The following is a 19827-nucleotide window of genomic DNA, read 5'->3' on the forward strand; positions in this document are numbered from 1 at the left end:
CATAAAGTGTTGTAACTCAAAATTGAAAAGAGATTTGGAGTAACTTTGTTCAGCATAATTTTAGTTCATGGATGGTAGAATCATCACACGGAATTTATTTATATTTATCTGCTTGGATTTCTTGAAAAAAAATTGAATTTTCAACTAGGGTCGAACTTTTGCCCCAACTTACTCTATAGAATCTGCAAACTTCATGGTTGAGTAATGCAATGGCTTTTATAGTAAATTTAACCCTCTAATACCCAAATTTTTGATTTTGATCTAAATATTATTCTTCATCATCTAAAATCGGCTTAAACATGATTCTTTTTAATTCTCGATTTCGTGAATTTCAGTTTTTGATTTTTGTAATTTTTATTTGTGAACATCCCCACAGTTTTATATTTTTCCTGGAAGCCTATTTAGGGTACGGATTTTTTGAGATGAAAACATTTTGAGATTTTATGATTATCGTTGAAATATTTTTATTTAAATTTTCTTTCATAGCAAATTTTATTTTCCGTGTAATTTTAAGAAAAATAATTATGGAGTGTATTCGATTCCCTTAAACTATAAAACTAAGATAGAATGATTTGGACAAATTTAAAACATGTTAATTCGAGGAGCGGACCTGGTGTGATGGTTAGAACACTTGACTATCACGCCGAGGACCTGGGATCGAATCCCACTCCCGACAAACTCGCAAAATGTGAGTTCTTCCTTCGGAAGGGAAGTAAAGCGTGGGTCCCGAGATGAACTAGCCTAGGGCTAAAAATCTCGTTAATACAGATAAAACAAAAAACATGTTAATTCGATTCAATACAAAATAAACAATGACTTCTAGAAGGTGACTAAAACATCAACTTTTCAACGATTTTTAGAAAATGTAAATACGCTTTAAAATACATCAAATACTATTTTGGGATATACAAAACAGGCCTAAATATCAGCCAAAAATATAAAAAATTTGATTTTCCACGAAACAAAAATTACAAAAATGCTCAAATTATACCCCGTCTAAAGGCGGGGTTGGGTATTAGAGGGTTAAAGTGTACCAATGGATTACGACGTCACACACCCCAGAAATAATGGTGCTAGTAAGCATTCAAATTTTATATCTTAGAGGAATCCCGTAAGCAATTCCTGGAGAAATCCCAGGAGAAATTTCTGCAGGGATCCCAGGAGGAATTCCTGGAAGGGATTCCTCGAGGAATCTTGGAAAGTATTTCTGGAAGGAATTCCAGAAAGAATTCCGAGAGAAATTCCTGATGGAATCCAGAGATGAATTCCTGGAGAAATTCAGAGCGATTCCAGAAGAAATTCCTAGAGGAATTTCAGAAGGAATTTCAGGAGCAATCGCGGGGGGTAGCATTCCTAGAGGAGTCCTAGGAAGAATTCCTTGAGGAATTCCAAGAGAAATTGCGGAAGGAATTCCTGAACCAATCCTTCTATGATTTTCTAGCTAGATCACTGGTGGAGTTCCTGAAACAATCCCGGGAGGAATTCCTGTATAACAATCCGAAGGATAAGTGGATTTTTTTGAATTTTTTTTCCAGAAATTTCTGAAGGTATTTGTATGGAAATCTCTGGAGCAATCATTGATAGAACTATTGGTGGCAGTTTTTTGGAACCCCTGAGCTTGAGCTTGAGCTTGATTGACCGCCCGTAATTGTTTGCTTACGATATTGTAACAAATCGGATTGATTGCCCTAAGCTACTTGAACAATCAAACATTCTGGGTCCTGCACGCCGTACCCTTCAATGTTTGCCGTCTTGGAACTCTGAACATCGAACACTTTTTGGCCAAAATTACCATCTAAATAAATGTTTTAAATTTTGCACAACGTAAGGCAACAGAAAAAAATCTAATGAAAACTTCTTAACATTTTTGATAACTTTTAACAATATGTAGAAGAGTATCAATTCCATTAATTTATTCCTTCACATAATAGTTTAAATTTTAATTGCACTATTTACTAGTACTTATGTTGAATTCCCAAAACATTGTGTACACTATCTAGTTTGTTTCAATGTCAATAGATATATTGAATTAATATATATCGTACCCTCGAAAACAAGAGTTTGAAATTGTCTTACATTTTCTGCTACATCGTCTTCACAAAGAGCGTTACCATTTTACCGATGTTCACATAACTTAAGTGCATAACTTGAAATGTAACAAAAACACAATTGAAACCAAAAATAATAAACGAATGACTTCCGAATAAAACATTAATGTTCACTCACGCACTCCTTATTACAGGTGGCAAACGTCTTGTTGTCTAGACGGGAACGATTATCGAGTGGACTGTGTGTTGGTGTAATTATCAGTTATTCCAGTTTTCAGTGTAAGTTGGCCATACCGCTCTCGTTCGTTGATTATTTAATTAGTTGTTTGCCTATCAGCTTAGCACTATTTATTTACGGATAATAAGCAGCTTTTCATTTCGCATTTTTAATAACAAAGGCATGTTTGTTTTTTTTCTCCTAATATTTGTGCTTTTGAATTGCTTATCACAATATGTTAAAACAGTGCTTTGTCAACTTGGTATTTTATGTTGATGTCTTCTGGCAATGTTCCGTGCCATGTATATATCGAAAAACTCGTTTATCAAAAAAATACACACTGGGGTTCACTTGAAACGCTTATCAACAATTTTTCTTCATTAAAATATCAATTTATCACAATAGATCTCGTAATACTTTGGTAATAAATAAAATTATTCGCACTTTTATTCATGTCCCGATTCGGTGTAAAAGTATGTTAGTTCCTTGCAAAACCAGATGTATGAAAATTTTCCCTTCTCACTAGAACAAAATATAACTTTGGCGTTGGTGTTAGCTGCAAAATTGAAGATTTTATCTCCGATTTTCACACGGATCCTCTCACTGGCATTTTTTGTGTCCTTCTTACTGGCAGGACTTTGCCGACTGAAACTGTTCAGTGATAACACTCTTTGACGGATTTTCACACTTAGGGTGCCTACTGCAACAGCATCTGTCCGAATCACACACTGAACTGTCACAAGCTAGAAGAAATTAGCATTCGCCAAGCCGGATGCGATAGCTTCACCCTTTAGTCGAAAAAAGAGGAAAAAAAACTTGAGCTGGACTGTGTGTTTGGTAACCGGAGGCAACTGAGCTTTTCCTGGCTGGTTATCTCGTTGGCAGCTCGCCGATGACAAATGTTCTTGCCTCGAAAGGTGTCTTCAGTTTGCTCGCAGGATGCCTTGGTTAAAAACAGGTGATAGCACACACAGCCAACTGCGATGGGATGAATGAGTTTTCAGAACGAGCCACTAGCGGAAAATGAAATTGGAAATTTTATCTCGGCTGCAAGGTAGTAGGCTGTATGGGAATTTGTTTGACACGAGAGCTGCGTGGAACGGTCATGCGCAGATCGGAGCTTTCGAACAACACGAGGCCCTATGTGAGACGAAAAGCTCTCGGTCGCGTCAACCTTTAGATGAATTAACGTCATCTACGTGTATCGGAATTCCATGAAACGGTGAAAGCATGATAACCCTTTGCGTCCGAATGTTTCATTTTTTTTTCAAGAATAACCTATTTTGGATTTTTGTTATTTGGAAAAACAAACTATCCTAAAAAGAGGTTTATTGATTACTGGAGTAACACTTATCAGCTTGACCCTTTTGCATGGAAAGTTGAAACATTAGTTTACCATTGAAACTGTTTCTGTCCACGAATGGTAGGGTATGAGACCATTTTAGCAGGAGGACCTATTTTTGCATAACTCAGTCAAAGTTGAAGCAATTGTCAATTGACACATAGTGAGATACGTAGGATAAAGTGGAATTTTTGATGATAAATAGCCTCATTTGTTGGGCATTAAAAGCAACATAATCAGATTTGCGCACCATCACCATCTTAACACAAAGAAGCCTCAACATAAGTATTATACATATTTCTCCACCAACACTACAGTTAAGCGTCTATGTCGCTTACAAACACTACCACAACGAACGCATTGTGATTAACACCACCCTACGCACGTTACCAGTCGCTCCAATGCAGAAGTTATGACACTCACTGCCAGATGACTGTTATACTACAGACAAACAGACGTATCGATTGGAACAAAATGCGATAAAAATCATTGTTACGCAAACATAACCACCCAATGCTATTTATGCTGTGGTACGCAAACCCACTGAGTAGATGGTGGTAGTGAGCAAACGTTAAACAGGAGCAAAAACGATGCGAGCGCCATGAGCGAGCGATTTGCGTACTACGGGATATTTGAATAATCCGTTAAAAAGGGAAACGATGGAAAGTGAGTATGGTAAGACGTCTTTTTGTCTGTGGTTATACATTTGGGCCCTGATGAAGGTCAATTGGTTCAATACATATTACTGCACTGCGCTGACATTGACTTATCCGCCTCCGAAAATTTGATCATTTGTATTACCCTCCTTAAAAGTAATCCCGAGCAAAAGGGAATAACAACAGCATAAGAAAATGTGTTATTTTGGCAAAATAACTGAGTAATGAAATAAGTTATTTTCATGTTATTATCATAACAAATTTTGTTATAAACTTAGCTGTCATAAGCGGCAAAATAACAAAAATCATAAAAAAAAAATTTTCCTGGAAGACCAATTTAATAACATGTTTTGTTAGTGCGATAACAACATAATAACAATGAATTTGGGAAATATTTCAATAACAAATGTTGTTATTTGAAAGTTATTGATAACAATCCGAAATCAAAATTAGTTATGATTAGTTTGATGTCACATAGTAAAAGTTCGGACAGCGGCGCGCATGTAAATCAAAGGGATACCGCTGTCCGATCACTTTTGCACATTTTTCAACGCCTTGTCACGCCCAGGCCTGTGAACGAAAATATTTTGTACTTTGTACACATAAAATTCTGCATATTAGTAGTTCCGTGTCAAAAATTCAGCCCAATCCATCAAAGCAAACCATAGTTACAGCATCTCAAACATGGCCATTTTGTATGAAAATCGGCGTTCGTCCGATCAATTGTGCACTACAGTGTACGTAACTAAATACTAAAAAAGAAACATAAAACAGGTCATTATCGAAGTGTTTATAAAATAATAAACTGAAATGCTCGTTCAGTCCTAATTGGGTTGTTTAATGAAAAAAATATTGCTATTTTCTATAGCCTAATCGAAAGAGCTCACTTTTCTAAGCATAACGTGATTTTATTGGATTCCAATGCCTTTGTTTTGATGGTTAAATTAACAAAACAGTTTTCAATTTTGTGGATAGAATGACAGTTCAATCGATAAAATGACAGTTAGGCCCAAACATAAAAAATCCCCATCCAAACTTTAAATGCATTTTGAAAACAGTTCCCGTTGTCCAAAAATTATGACATTTTGGATTTCGACTAATTTTTGGGCGGAGAATTCGATTATGACATAATCTGGATACCCCTGAAGAACCCAATTAGAGGAACTTATTAGATCATACACACGGTATGCTGTAAACAATGGGTTGTAAACAAAATCTTGAATGATGTAGTTGTTGTTATTGTTGTGCTATTGTTTATTAAATATTTGTACACTCTCAATAGTATAATAATAAAATTTGTTCCATAACAAAACATATGATTAAAATATTATTTAATGGGTGTATATCAATAGCTTGATCATAACAAAATAAGATTGTCAAACAAAACATGTTATGGAAAACTTATGCCTTGATAAGTTAATAATAACAAAACAAGATATAAAAACAGATTATGTGATTTGATAGTTATAAGTTTGATATTCCCCTCTGCTCGGGAAGCCTCTTTTATCCTCACACTAGGAGTTCATTGACGCAAATAAAATTCTAAATCGACCAATTATTATGATGGAAGTATTTCTGTCAAAAGCTTCTCTTATATATACCGATACATGCAAGTGTCACTTTTGCAGTGAATTTAAACTTTCAAGCAAAATAATTTTAAGCCACATTGAATCGAATTTTCAGTCATGTGGAACGTACCGCAGTAAAATTTTCAATTTTATGAAAATCTAGAAGGTTTTTATAATTATTGTGGGTTTGAATATTTTGGATAGGTGACAAAAAGTCGAACGACAAAACGTCGAATGCCAAAATATTGTGTATCCTGATTTTGGTTGCAAGTAATTAGTTCTAGTTTGCAAGTAAGTAATTCTTCAGAACTATTACGCCAGAATAAACCCACTTCAATAGTAGTTTTAGATGATAGAGGGCTGCACTTTACAAAATGCATTTTCCTCACATTTTTAAACAGATTTGAAGGAACTAAAGTTTGTCTTCTAGGTTGAGGTATAAATAGAACAGGAAGAACCGACATTTGCATATTTTACCACTGGATTGTATACATAACCCCTTAACCTTCCTTTTGCATCACGTTGGGAACAGCTCGCAGGAGTAGTTTACGGTGTTGGTCAAAAAATGACCCTAATGCCGAAGGCAGAGTTAAGACCAATAAGGCAGCTTATGTTTGCAAGTGTTTGAAATATTGTATCTGAATCGGCTGATTGTCAGTATCTGGGTAATGGAACAGTTACCTGAGAAGTGGTATCTACCAGAAAGGCGACAAATTGAAGTTTGAGAGCTATTGAGCGATCACCATTATGAACGCCACCTGCAGATCTATCCAGTCGTTTGACGCCGAAAGAGTATGAGTTGGTTGGCAGTCATCAAGCCTGGCCAGTCGATAATGAACCAGGTTTTCAACGTGCGACAAACTGCCGTAAACATTAGGTCCCAATGCGTCAACTACGATTTCATGAAGACATACGACTGTAGGTATCGACCGTTCAGAACTATGACATATCATGGACGAGAATGGCTAGAAAGTAACAACGGACGGTGTATGAAACTACGCAAGGGTTTGGGGTTAGTTGTAAAGTTCAGTATTTTCTTCATTAAGTTCGCTCAAGACCTTCATTTGCGTCCAATTTGAAAATTGGTAGATTCTTCAGCGCTACTTTCTCAGATCTTCGACGACATTCCAGATTCACATTTTGATGATTCGGATTTGAAACTCCTTGACATCATTAGTGAAAAAGCTGCATCAAAAGGCATTCGAAAGCTCCAAACCACCTCCCCAGACGAGCTCCCTTCGGCATTATTGAAACGATGAATCTACTTCTGCGGTACCTACTGAAGCCTTTCATAAGAGTGTTCAGTCTATCTTGTACAGATTGTTATTTTGTGTGGTGTACTCATAGAAGCATATTTTCAAAAATACTAAACATTTTCCAAATTTCTTCAAGTTGTTCTAAACTTAACTATATTGTGAAGATTTCATAGAAGAACCGTTATAAAAAGACCAACCGTGCTGCGAGATAGAGCATTTTGAACGTTTATAGTTAATTTCCGACCGGGATGAACCTGCCTACGGCAGAAAATCCCGCAATAAAAAAAGAAATAAAAAAAAAGTTAATTTCCGATACAGTCCTTATGCAGTAGTTAGTAGTCAAGATCTGGGAAACCGAACAGCTACCGGAGGAGTGGAAGGAAGGGATAATCTGTCCCATCCACAAGAAAGGCGACAAGTTAATGTGTGAGAACTTTCGAGCGATCACCATTTTGAATGCCGCCTACAAAGTGCTATCCCAGATCATCTTCCGTCGTCTTTCACCTAAAGTAAATGAGTTCGTGGGAAGTTACCAAGCCGGTTTCATCGACGGCCGGTCGACAACGGACCAGATCTTCACCGTACGGCAAATCCTCCAGAAATGCCGTGAATACCAGGTCCCAACGCATCACCTGTTCATCGACTTCAAAGCGGCATACGACAGTATCGACTGCACAGAGCTATTGAAAATTATGGACGAGAACAGCTTTCCCGGGAAGCTGACTAGACTGATAAGAGCAACGATGGACGGTGTGCAGAACAGCGTAAGGATTTCGGGTGAACTATCCAGTTCATTTGAATCTCGACGGGGACTACGACAAGGTAATGGACTTTCCTGCCTACTATTCAACATCGCCCTGGAAGGTGGTATGCGACGAGCCGGGTTCAACAGCCGGGGTACGATCTTCACGAAATCCAGCCAATTTGTATGTTTTGCGGATGACATGGATATTATTGCTAGGACATTTGGAACGGTGGCAGAACAGTACACCCGCCTGAAACGTGAAGCAGCAAAGGTCGGACTGGTGGTGAATGCGGCTAAGACAAAGTACATACTGGTAGGTGGGACTGAGCGAGACAGGACAAGCCTTGGCAGCAATGTTACGATAGACGAGGATACTTTCGAGGTGGTAGAAGAATTCGTCTACCTCGGTTCCTTGCTAACGGCTGACAATAACGTGAGCCGTGAAATACGAAGGCGCATCATCAGTGGAAGTCGTGCCTATTATGGGCTCCAGAAGAAACTGCGGTCAAAAAAGATTCACCCCCGCACCAAATGTACCATGTACAAGACGTTAATAAGACCGGTGGTTCTCTACGGGCACGAGACGTGGACGATGCTCGAGGAGGACATGCAAGCACTCGGAGTTTTCGAGCGACGGGTGCTAAGGACGATCTTCGGCGGCGTGCAGGAGAACGGTGTGTGGCGGAGAAGGTTGCACCACGAGCTCGCTGCACTTTATGGCGAACCCAGCATCCAGAAGGTAGCCAAAGCCGGAAGGATACGGTGGGCAGGGCATGTTGCAAGAATGCCGGACAACAACCCTGCAAAGTTGGTGTTTGCTAACCATCCGGTTGGTACAAGAAGGTGTGGAGCGCAGAGAGCACGATGGGCGGACCAGGTGGAGCGTGATCTGGCGCGTGTTGGGCGTGACCGACGTTGGAGAGCTGCAGCTGCAAATCGAGTATTATGGCGGCAAATTGTTGATTCAGTATTATCATGAATTTGATGTTAACTAAATAAATGAAATGAATGAAGTCCTTATGCAGCAACCAAAAGGTTGAAGTGCTCATAGAACACTAAGCTGAGAGCTGGTGTTGCTCCAGAAGTACTTTTATGATTTCTCGATGGGAACCTTCTGAGATTCCTACAAAAATGTTTCTGTGATTTTTCAATGTTACTCAGAGACTATTTAGGAAATCCTCAAGGTGTTCTATCTGAGATTTCTTCAAATATTCCTTCCAATAATTTTCCATGGAGTATCTACGGGGATTCCCTTTAGAATTCCACCGAGAAATCCTGTAAGCATTTTTGTTCTTGAATTCTTCCAGAATTCTGGTAGGTTATTTTTAGAGATTTCTTCAGAAGTTTTTTTATTGGCGTCTTGTGTCGATGTGTACCTTCAGAGATTCCTCTTTGTTATATTATTTTTTTTATTTTTTTTAGAAATATTTTGGCATTTCTTAGAAAGTTTCTTCTGTTTTTTTTCGAACAATCAACAAGAAGTTTTGTCTGAAATTCTCCAGGAACTCCTATGGGATAGGATCTCTTCTAGGATGTTTCGGAAATCTCATAGAAATTTTCTACATTATATAATAATATTCATTCAGAACTACTTTCGCTTTCCCCTAATGGGGTTCCTTCTGGTATCACTTCAAGAATGTTTCTGGGATTTTTCCAGGTCAGGTATATTATTTCCTACGATTCCGTTTGATTATCTTTCGAAATGCGATGAAAATGTTTCATTTGAATTCTTGCACCCTGGCATTTTGTCCAAAAGTTCCTTCTGGACATTACCAAGATGTCCCTTTTTAATTCTTTCTGTAGTTTTAACGGAGATATATGCAGTAACTCCACTAGCTTTAGTGATTCCTTAAGTAATTCATTCTGGATTCAACAAATATATGATTTTTCGAGAAGCTCCTGCTTAGATTAACCCAAATATTCTTTCTGAAGTTCCTGCGGGAATTCTCTCAAGAGTTTTCTCTGAAATCTAAAATAATTTCTAGAATGTCATCAAATTTTTTTTCCGAGATTCCATCAGAAATTGCTTTTGGGAGAGTACCTTTTTCATCACTCTTCATTCGTCCAGGAAATCCTACTGGAATTTGTCCAGGAGCCCTGCAAGAGGTTTTTCTGAGAATTCACCACACATTCCAAATGTAGACCTCTCTAATCTATAGATCTATTGTTACAAAAATAAAAGAAAATAAATTATTTCCCAGGATTAACATATCACGAACACATAGAACCTTATAAATGCACAAATAAGAGACATCACAAGTTGACGCAACACAACACATAACATATATGTGCCCTGTTATCCAGATGGATAATATCTTCCGATCACAGGATGACGAGGTTTCATGTAAGGGTTTGTGTCCATCAGTCATCCTGGAATTGTATTTTAGTTGGCAGTTTGCCTTTTAGATCACAGCATTTGATGCTGTGTTCATAGCTTGGTTTTGTCTAGGAAAACTAATCCTAATCGGGCATCCCGTTTCGGGTTTCGATACTAGAGCTCTACGACTTGAAGTCTGTGTCAGGGAAAGGTTTACGTATCTAGTAATTAATCGCGGCCCGAAATGGCCTGAATGTTGGCAATCGAAATAGGATTGCACTTCATTGGCCTCTATTCTGCCAGAACCCTATAAATGTTAATTAATACTAGGGTAATATTTACAAGTTAAAATTCAACATGTAGCACAAGGAACGAACGAATATTGAATTTTAAACACATTAAACATTTATTCTGTCTTATTATTGTAACAAATATTTATACCCGTAACACAATCCAACGTTTGAGCAAGAATTTTTCGTGAATCGTTCACCGATTCACGAAAAATTCAGCTCCCATATGCTTCGTATCCTTTATAACAATAGGTTAAGGCCATACACTTAACACTACGATAAAGATAAATAACTTAACCTAAACTCAAAACAAAACCAAAATGAGTAGTGCTACCCGAAAGCCACAATGCTTTCCAGAAACGTAGCGGTGAACAGGACTAACAAGCCCCCAGAAAACACCTTTACTCAAAACATAAAATGTTACCCGAAAGCCAAACTGCTTTCCAAATCACGTAACGAATCTTACTTCAACTAAACTTTACTTTTGTGGAGGTGCACTGTCCACAAAAATAAAATGGCCTTAAGACTGAAGTTATAATCCTTCCGGCTAGCTGTACGGGGTTTTTCAGTTGGGCGCCATGTTACAAAACACAACATGGAACCCTACAAATGCAAGGGCCCCACGTTGGGCGCCATGTTACAAAAATAAAAGAAATTAATTATTACAAAGGATTAACAAATCACAACACATAACATAAATGTGCCCTGTTATCCAGATGGATAACATCTTCCGATCACAGGATGACGAGGTTTCATGTAAGGGTTTGTGTCCATCAGTCATCCTGGAATTGTATTTTAGTTGGCATTTTGCCTTTTAGTTCACAGCATTTGTTGCTGTGTTCATTGCTTGGTTTTGTCTAGGAAAACTAATCCTAATCGGGCATCCCGTTTCGGGTTTCGATACTAGAGCTCTATGACTTGAAGTCTGTGTCAGGGAAAGGTTTACGTATCTAGTAATTAATCGCGGCCCGAAATGGCCTGAATGTTGGCAATCGAAATAGGATTGCACTTCATTGGCCTCTATCCTGCCAGAACCCTATAAATGTTAATTAATACTATGGTAATGTTTACAAGTTAAAATTCAACATGTAGCACAAGGAACGAACGAATATTGAACTTTAAACACATTAAACAATTATTCTGTCTTATTATTGTAACAAATATTTATACCCGTAACACTATTTCCAGGATTATTCTCCACGAATCAATCTCGGAGAAATCCCAGACCTGCTGGTAGGGAGGAGCCTCTGAATTTGGTGAAAAAAAATCAGAAGAAAACCATAAAGGAATCTAGAGGAACTGCTGAAGGAATCTCTAGATGGAATTCCATAAAAAATGTCAAAAGAAGAGGAAGAAGTAAGCGAAATCTATCAAGTTTCATGTACTTCATAATTTAAACATATATTGAATTGAAAATGTATTATTTTGATACAAAAGTAAAAATCTCGAATATGTAAAAGTCAATATAATAATGCACGACGTGCTACTATTTCAACGAATATAAGAAAAGTGCAGCAAGCATACCCACTAATAATAAATGTGTAATCTCTTCTATTTGTTCCTACATTAGCAGTTGTCAAGGATTATCACTTTGCACCATCAAAAAAGGCTTAATATGTTATGGCTTTTGTCTATCATAAACCCGCTTTTACAGCTGCAATCACAGTAATGTATTGCCACAACTTGTGATGGGGTTGCATGGTACTTCTCATTCCACGCATGTGATGTTATAAGAAACTCTTCACGCTTTGGATTATCAAACTTCCCAGCCAGCGTACCAAAAGCTCCAACTGGCAAAAGCTTTTATCCCGATTTACGAAAGCTCCACCCGCACGCTAGAATTACCTCTATCTACGTGGAAAAGTGAAAACGCTGTGTAACGCTTGATGACAACTGTAACGCAATATCAGCAACGGAAGCGAGCATTCGTAGCTTACACCAAACTAAATACCATCAATTCAGTTTAACGATGCGATTAAAATTTCCAACACTAATTATCTTACCTGCGCCCGGACAGCTGCCAGATGGATTTGCTTGGCTCGCAAATCGAACTTCTTCATAGAGACATCCTCCTGTATTTCGTTTGCTTTGTTATACAGCTGACTTTCTATTCCTCTTATTTGTGATCGAACTAAAGCGTCTACTGAATCCTACAGAATAATTTTAACAGACAGTAAAAGAAACGTAAACGATTTTTCTCTCTCAACAAAAAACTATGCGGAAATTGAATAGTGGCGCCATAAAAAATGACATGAAATGAAGGGTTGCACAACTGGAATCAAACTAAATTGGCAGACTGACGTTGTCTAAAAAGATCAACAAACACCGATTATGGAAATAGGACGGAATGAATTACAACATCCATGCTAGAGGCAGAAGTGGGAAAATGAAACGAAGCTAGAGTGGAAAGATTAATGAAGAAGAGCTAAAGCTACATTGGGAGGGTGCTTACTTGTAACTGTTTGATTTGAATTTCCAATTCCTGTGATTCTCGCTTTAGTGCTTCCAGGGAAGGTCGCACTTGAATCGAAGCTCCTTTGTCGACGACCAGTTCGTTCCTGAGTGCGTAGCCTGTCTGGTCCTGCAAAAAGTGTGAGGGTACGAGATATTAGACACAGCTGGTACTTTATGGAGGAAATAATATTTTGCTACAAGGTGCTTTATTTTATGTTTCCTACTGACAAAGTTGAAGTTGCGTTCTAGTTAAGGTTTTTCGTAGAACCATAATCATTAAAAAGAGGCGAAAACTATTACAGAGATTATACTGAAAAGTTTGATTTACATGTAGTTACAACGCGCTGAAATTTGACGTTCTCTACCACAATCCACCTACATCTGTAAAAATTTCTTCGGATTTTCATGTTATTTTGAAAGTTTTCCCACCATTAAAATGTATTAGTTTTTTCATCAATTCAGTGAAAAAATAAACATATAAATATTTGATTCGATTTTGGATAATCTGCTTTATCATTTTCCATAATACAAACACAGTTAGAGGAAGGATCAAGGTATCGCCTGTTTTTTTTTTCTGTCGAAAAATGTTCATCAAATTTACCTACAATAATTACTTTTGAACGAAATTACAAAAAAAGTGATTTTCGAAAAACTGATTAACATTTTCCACAAGGAAAAAAACAGGATGTACCTTGATTCTTTCTCTAACCGTGGAAACCAATTTTGAATATACTACTCCATTATATTTTAAAAATCAAAAACAAAAAAAGGAAATGCAGTTTCGCCTTGACGAACTTTGAAGAACTGTTTCAAGATAAATGTATTTCTAACAAAAGAAGATTATCCCGGGTGTTTACGGGTTTTTTGGAGGATCAAGGTATCTCATTATGTTATTCCCAGAGAGAAAAGTTCATCAGATTCCAAAGAACCTTTTTTCCCATTTGAGATTGAAAATAATTTCTGTAAAAATGAAAAACATGTTCCCTCAGGAAAACAATCAGCAGATACTTTGCTCTAAATGTGTGAGGAAAACGATTTTAAAAATATTACTCCGTTAATGAATAAAAAAAAACAAAAACCAAAAAACGAGGAAATGCATCCAGTTTTGACTAAACCCTAAGAAATAGTAGTTTTATGACCGGCAACCAAATAAGAAGAATTTGACGAGAAATGCATTGACATTGTATAGAGTTTACCAATCAAGCCTAAATTTTACCAACTATATCTAGCTAGTTTAGAAGCTCGCTGAATCCGAATCCGGGCTCAGATTTGCTCCAGCACGTCACAATTTTGAGTTATACCTCAATTCATAGGGCAAAATATGCGAATTTGGGATTTTCTGATTGCAAGCCATTAAGCATGTTTTTTTTAAAACAATCAAAGGATAAATTAGTCAATTAACATCTAAATTAGCGACTTATGCAAAATATTTCGTATTATCAAATCAAATTTGATAGTTTTAAGCGATTTATGTTAGGTACGATATTTCCCATACAAGTCACCCTCCAAAAGTTGCATGCATGTTCACATACTGACATAAAATGCTTAAATCTAACTAATATGATTTGGTAAAACGAAACATTTTACATGAGTCAATAATTTAGATGTTAATTGATCAATTTATCCTTTGATTGGTTGAAAAAAATATTTCCATGTTTAATGGCTTGCAGTAAAAAAAGCCCAAAATCGCATATTTTGCCCAATAAATTGAGGTATAGCTCAAAATTGTGACGTGCTGCAGCAAATCTGAGCCCGGCTTCGGATTCAGCGACCCAAAATCTGTCAGAGACCCATAAGTTTGCTCTTGAGACAAAAAAAAATGTTGCGCTGTGTAATTTTAATTTACACGACGGTGGAGCATTTCTAGTGGACCACCACAATTTCACTCGAATAAATTATGCCCAAAGAAAAAGTCTAAGCTTTTCATATACATTTTTTTAAATGTTGATTCACTTGCAAGCTAGTAAATAGTATATCAACTGCAGGCCCTTGAATTACCAAACCACCTAACTGAAGAACATCTATCTAAGTAATCAAAATTTAGAGAAATGAAATTAAAATGTGTAAGTTCTCTAGCTATGCCTGCTGATGGAATTTTGAATCACACAAACCATCAAATGAAAGTCCTTGACGAGCCTAACATCTTTGCTAAAGACACAAATTCTCTTGATAATCAAGACCCTAAAGTATATGATATGGTATTTTTATGCCGGTGTTACATCTGTTTGTCTATGATATCACAGAAGTAGGTGCCTATTAGGATTCATTAACACCGTCAGTTTGATTTAAGTAGTATTTGTTAATGTTATAAACAATATAAAAAAATCAGAATAATTAAAATTTACAAAATTTTTGATAATTGTATGGAACGTAGATTTTCGTTTATCAGATGGTATTTGTAAAAAATCTACAATATGCTTCTTCTTCTTCTTCTTCTTCTTCTTCTTCTTCTTCTTCTTCTTCTTCTTCTTCTTCTTAATGGCTCGACGTTCGCATTGGAACTTGGCCTGCCTCTCTCCAACTTAGTGTTCTTTGCGCACTTCCTCAGTTATTAATTGGAGGGCTTTCTTTGCCAGCCATTGCATGAGTATGTTGCGAGGCAAGCACAATGATACACTATGCCCAGGGAGTTGAGAAAATTTTCCCGATCGGAACGGGAATCGAACCCGCCGTCTCCGGATTGGCGATCCATAGCCTTAACACTAGGATAGAGTGTTGAAATTTTGTATAATAAACGGCCAAGTTTTAATAAAAGTTATATAACTTTTAGAAAACTTAGTCAAAATATGAGCGCTTAAGACTATCATATTAAAAGTTATAAACATTTAAATAAAATATGATTGACGAAAAAATCGTTGTATGGACAATTGTTTGATGCACCGTAGCTTCACATAATATATAAAAAGACGAGAACATCTATTGAATTGTAATGAGCAATCTATCAGAATAACAAAACATTACATTATCTATTAAAAAAAAAAAACAAAACTTTTCTGAGATGTTTAAATATTTAGTATTCGTTACTGTCTCTTTTCTAATACACGTGAAACAAGTGGCAAGCCAGTCATTTGAAAATCCGCTCACCAACTTTCTTTCGTTGTGCAGGAAGAGTGCACAGGAACACAGTTAAGAGATTCCGATTGAGAGAAATTTTCAGATGAATGTAGAAAATAACTTCCCTCAAGGGATTGCCTGAGTACGACTGAAAGTATTCCAAGAATGCTACGTACCTGCATGCCAACGCCATAATCCGTCGAAAGATCATCTCCTTCTCCCTGAGCGCCGGATTGCGGTGGTGCGAATGCTTTCTTCGGAACCCGCTGAGCATTGGATGGAACTGGTAGGCTGCGAACAAAGAATCCCAGGTCCTGCGAAGGTGACACGCTTTTGCACTGATTTGCCAGGCTGTCATATCGTCTTGCTTGCTCGAGTGCCTTTTGAGGATTAGAAAAGAGTAAAATATCGGAAACATGAGTCGTTTGTGCAGCATGCGTGATATATAATTCCAACGTGAGTTTCAAGTGTAATATGATTTAGAAATGAATTACAAATTTGAGAGGTAAACGAACGGGTCGCAACAGAGCACAAGCCAAACACGCCACTTTGTTCGCCCTCACGAAGATTACACCAGGTGTCAATTAAAGAGATAGACGGAAATTGATGAAGGTTTTCAACTTTCCTCTTCCAACGTTCATACATTTATAATATACTGAGGTCTACGCTCCACAGCACAACGTTCTCGTTCTACGTTCGTAAAGTAAGAAAATGGAAAAGTTAGGGACGGAGAGTATGTATTGGTCCCCAGCGTATTACTACTATCCTTGAAAAAATCAATTCAGGTTGATTTCAGGTGCTACCACGGAAATAGCATGATTGAAAATCTGGTGCAATACTTAGGTACAATTCTAAAATAAAGCATAAAGGGAGAGTCGTTAATTGTTGTGCCACTTTAGATAGATTGACAAATTGGCAAAATGGTAACAAATTTGAACTGTAGTTTAGTATATATATTTCATACAAGTTATAAACATCGGTTCAATTTTAGAAATTCACTATGGAGCATGTTTATTGCAAATCATATGCACCTGCATAGAATCAGGTAGAAAAATTTCCCGAATAACTATTTTTAAGCATACGACATAAAAAAATATATAACTTTTTTGTCCATCAATTCTTCATCTTCATCTGGAGAGCAAAAAACTGCATTACTGTCCTCAACCTTTAACATATCAAAGTACAAAAAAATAAAAATCTACCTTTTAAAATGTATTTTCTAAATAAATTAAAATCACAACTTTAACTTGTGCTGATCGGATCACCCCTACAGTAATAGACATTCGTTCAAACGAGGCCTAAAAATTTTCAAAAAAACTGTCATACATTTTTTTTAAGATTTTAAGATAAAACTTTTTTATCGCAGTGTTAGTATATCTAGTTCTGTTTTATGAAAAGGTTATACACGAAATTTTATTTTCAATAGAATTATTGCAATTTCGTGCCGTGAGTATATTCGAGTATACACCCCGAGGCTTTTACCCAGTCAACACGAAGTCGTATATGATATAGAATAAGATGCTAAAGTGGAGGCCATATACGTACACGCTTCCATTTAACTACGTGTAAGGGGGGCTACACACCAGTCAAACGGTTGGTCAAACCTGGCCGCACGGTCGAACAACTCGCTCAGACTTAAGCTATGTTTGATAGATTGTGACAAACATTGCGTCAATCTGAGCGAACTGTTTTTTGGCCACACGATGTTTGACCAACCGTTTGACTGGTGTGTAGGCCCCGTAAAGTGTACGCATATCGCCTCCACTTTAGCATCCTATTCAACATCATATGCGATCGTGTGTTGGCTGGGTAGTTTATGATGATAGACCTTAAAAGTTTATTCATTTGAGAAAAAAATCAGGGAAATATTACAAAAATGTGGTAGTTATAAACGCTCGGATTTAAGCAAGTGATACCATCATATTTTATCAAAACAATACTTAACTACAGTGTATCAAACAATTGTCCGTACTGCAATTTTTTGGTCAAAATAATTTTTCATTCAAATGTTTATAACTTTTTTATACGTCAATCATAAACGCTGAATTTTATATTGAAGCTTCATTGGTAAAATTTTGAGCAAGATCGAATAAGTTTTCTGAAAGTTATAGAACTTGAAAAACTTAAAAGATTTTTGAACCCATTTTTAAAACGTTATATCTTAATATGTACTCGTTGAAACTTTTTCAATCTTTTTTGTGTTACAGCTTATACCTAAGGCTTTCAAATGCAGCGTTGTTTGAGGTTTTATATTCACTACGAAAAATACGAAAAATCTGTATATGTTCAGAGTATTATTTGGGAACTTATCATGTTTTGATCAATAAAAGTGCAAAGTATTTTCAACATTTTTAAACTCTCCTAATGTAATATTTTTATACAGGACCTTCTAAAGTACATATGAAGAGTAGGTCCTATGCATTTTTCGTTCAGTTAATGCACTTTTATTGGTGGAAAACGTTTGGCAGATTATATATGCAAAATATGGCATTTTTTTAAATATCGTCAACAACATGAGCACATTTTTCAAATTTTTTGTAGTGAATACAAAACCTCAAACAAAGCTGCATATGAAAGCCTTAGGTTTAAGCTGTAACACGAAAAAAAAATGAAAAAGTTTCATCGAGTACATATTGAGATATAATGTTTTAAAAATGTGTTCAAAAATCTTATAGGTTTTACCAAAAGTTCGATAACTTTCAGAAAACTTATTCGATCTCGCTCAAAATTTCACCAACGGAGCATTAATATATGATTCATGATTGGTCGGAGTTTCAGCGTTTTTGATTGACGTATAAAAAAGTTATAACTATTTGAATGATAAATTATTTTGGCAAAAAAAAATCCTGTACGGACAATTGTTTGATACACTGTATGTGATTTTTTGAATGTTGGTGGCATTTTTTTTATAGAAACATTATTTTCTGTAGGTTTCCAAGTTGCACTCGCTATCATACTTTTATTAAAATCTTTTGAAACCCTTCAGATGCATATATATGCAAAAATCTCAATATGGGAACATTTTCAATATAATAAAATATTTAAATGAAATGCATGTGAAACTAATATGGCAACAATTTCGAAAGCGATCACGTGTGATTCATCCTTCTGTCTGAACCTGATAGACACTTCGTCTGAAAACCAAATACTTGATTTTGATCCAGCCAAAGGTGCACGAACAGCTGAATGGCATAGGGACGCAGACAAGATAGATCAAGGCAGCTTATAAAATGGCTACATCAGCGAGATCTTCTTCTGTATGGCTCTTCGTTCCCACTGGGACTTGGCCTGCCTCACTTCAACTTAGTGTGCTTTGAACACTTCCACAGTTATGTATTAATTGGAGGGCTTTCTTTGACTGCCATTTATTTTCGTATGTCGACAGTGATTAGGCTAGTGAGGACGTTCTTAAGGTTGTAATAAAGCAGTTCTGAACCTTAAACATGTGGAGTGCGATTCTTAACTCAGGCTTATGTATGTAATAATGAGCTTGAGCTTGAGCCCGCAGTTGCTACTCCAGAATCGCCAGATCAGCCACACTCACATAAGGAACCAATGAGACAGCTGCTTGGGACTAACAAGCATCTTCAGTATGTGAGCGTTGGTGGTCTTGTATTTTTAGGCGGCAATGGCGCCTGCTGCGTTAGGTTGCTGGTCAATGAAGAAGGGGAGGGGAGGGAAGTGATGATTTCAACCGCTTGCCCACATCAGACCGTTGAATCCTCTGCGCCTGCACCAGGTCATGCGGATGTTGGTGTGTTGGTGGGAAATGTTTATTTTTGGCACATGGATCATGCATTGGTGCAAGGATGCCAGGCGTAAAGCGATAGATTGTGTGAAGATTACTGTGAAACGGCACAGTCCGCTTGGTTGCATAACT

The 19827-nt window shown here is 36.9% G+C and overlaps 1 protein-coding gene across 3 annotated transcripts in view; it reads right to left on the reverse strand.

Moving 5' to 3' along the window:
* Positions 1 to 19827, reverse strand: part of LOC109418473 (uncharacterized) — a 226445-nt gene that overhangs the window by 61291 nt on the left and 145327 nt on the right. For all 3 annotated transcript variants that reach the window (XM_029872999.2, XM_062851987.1, XM_062851986.1), the window contains exons 8-10: positions 16124 to 16327; positions 12892 to 13020; positions 12443 to 12589 (exon numbers count right to left, since the gene is read on the reverse strand). In XM_029872999.2, the coding sequence (XP_029728859.2) occupies positions 12443 to 12589; positions 12892 to 13020; positions 16124 to 16327 (480 nt within the window). The remainder of the gene's footprint in view (positions 1 to 12442; positions 12590 to 12891; positions 13021 to 16123; positions 16328 to 19827) is intronic.

This window comes from Aedes albopictus, chromosome 2, assembly GCF_035046485.1.
Source record: "Aedes albopictus strain Foshan chromosome 2, AalbF5, whole genome shotgun sequence".
Lineage (NCBI taxonomy): Eukaryota > Metazoa > Arthropoda > Insecta > Diptera > Culicidae > Aedes > Aedes albopictus.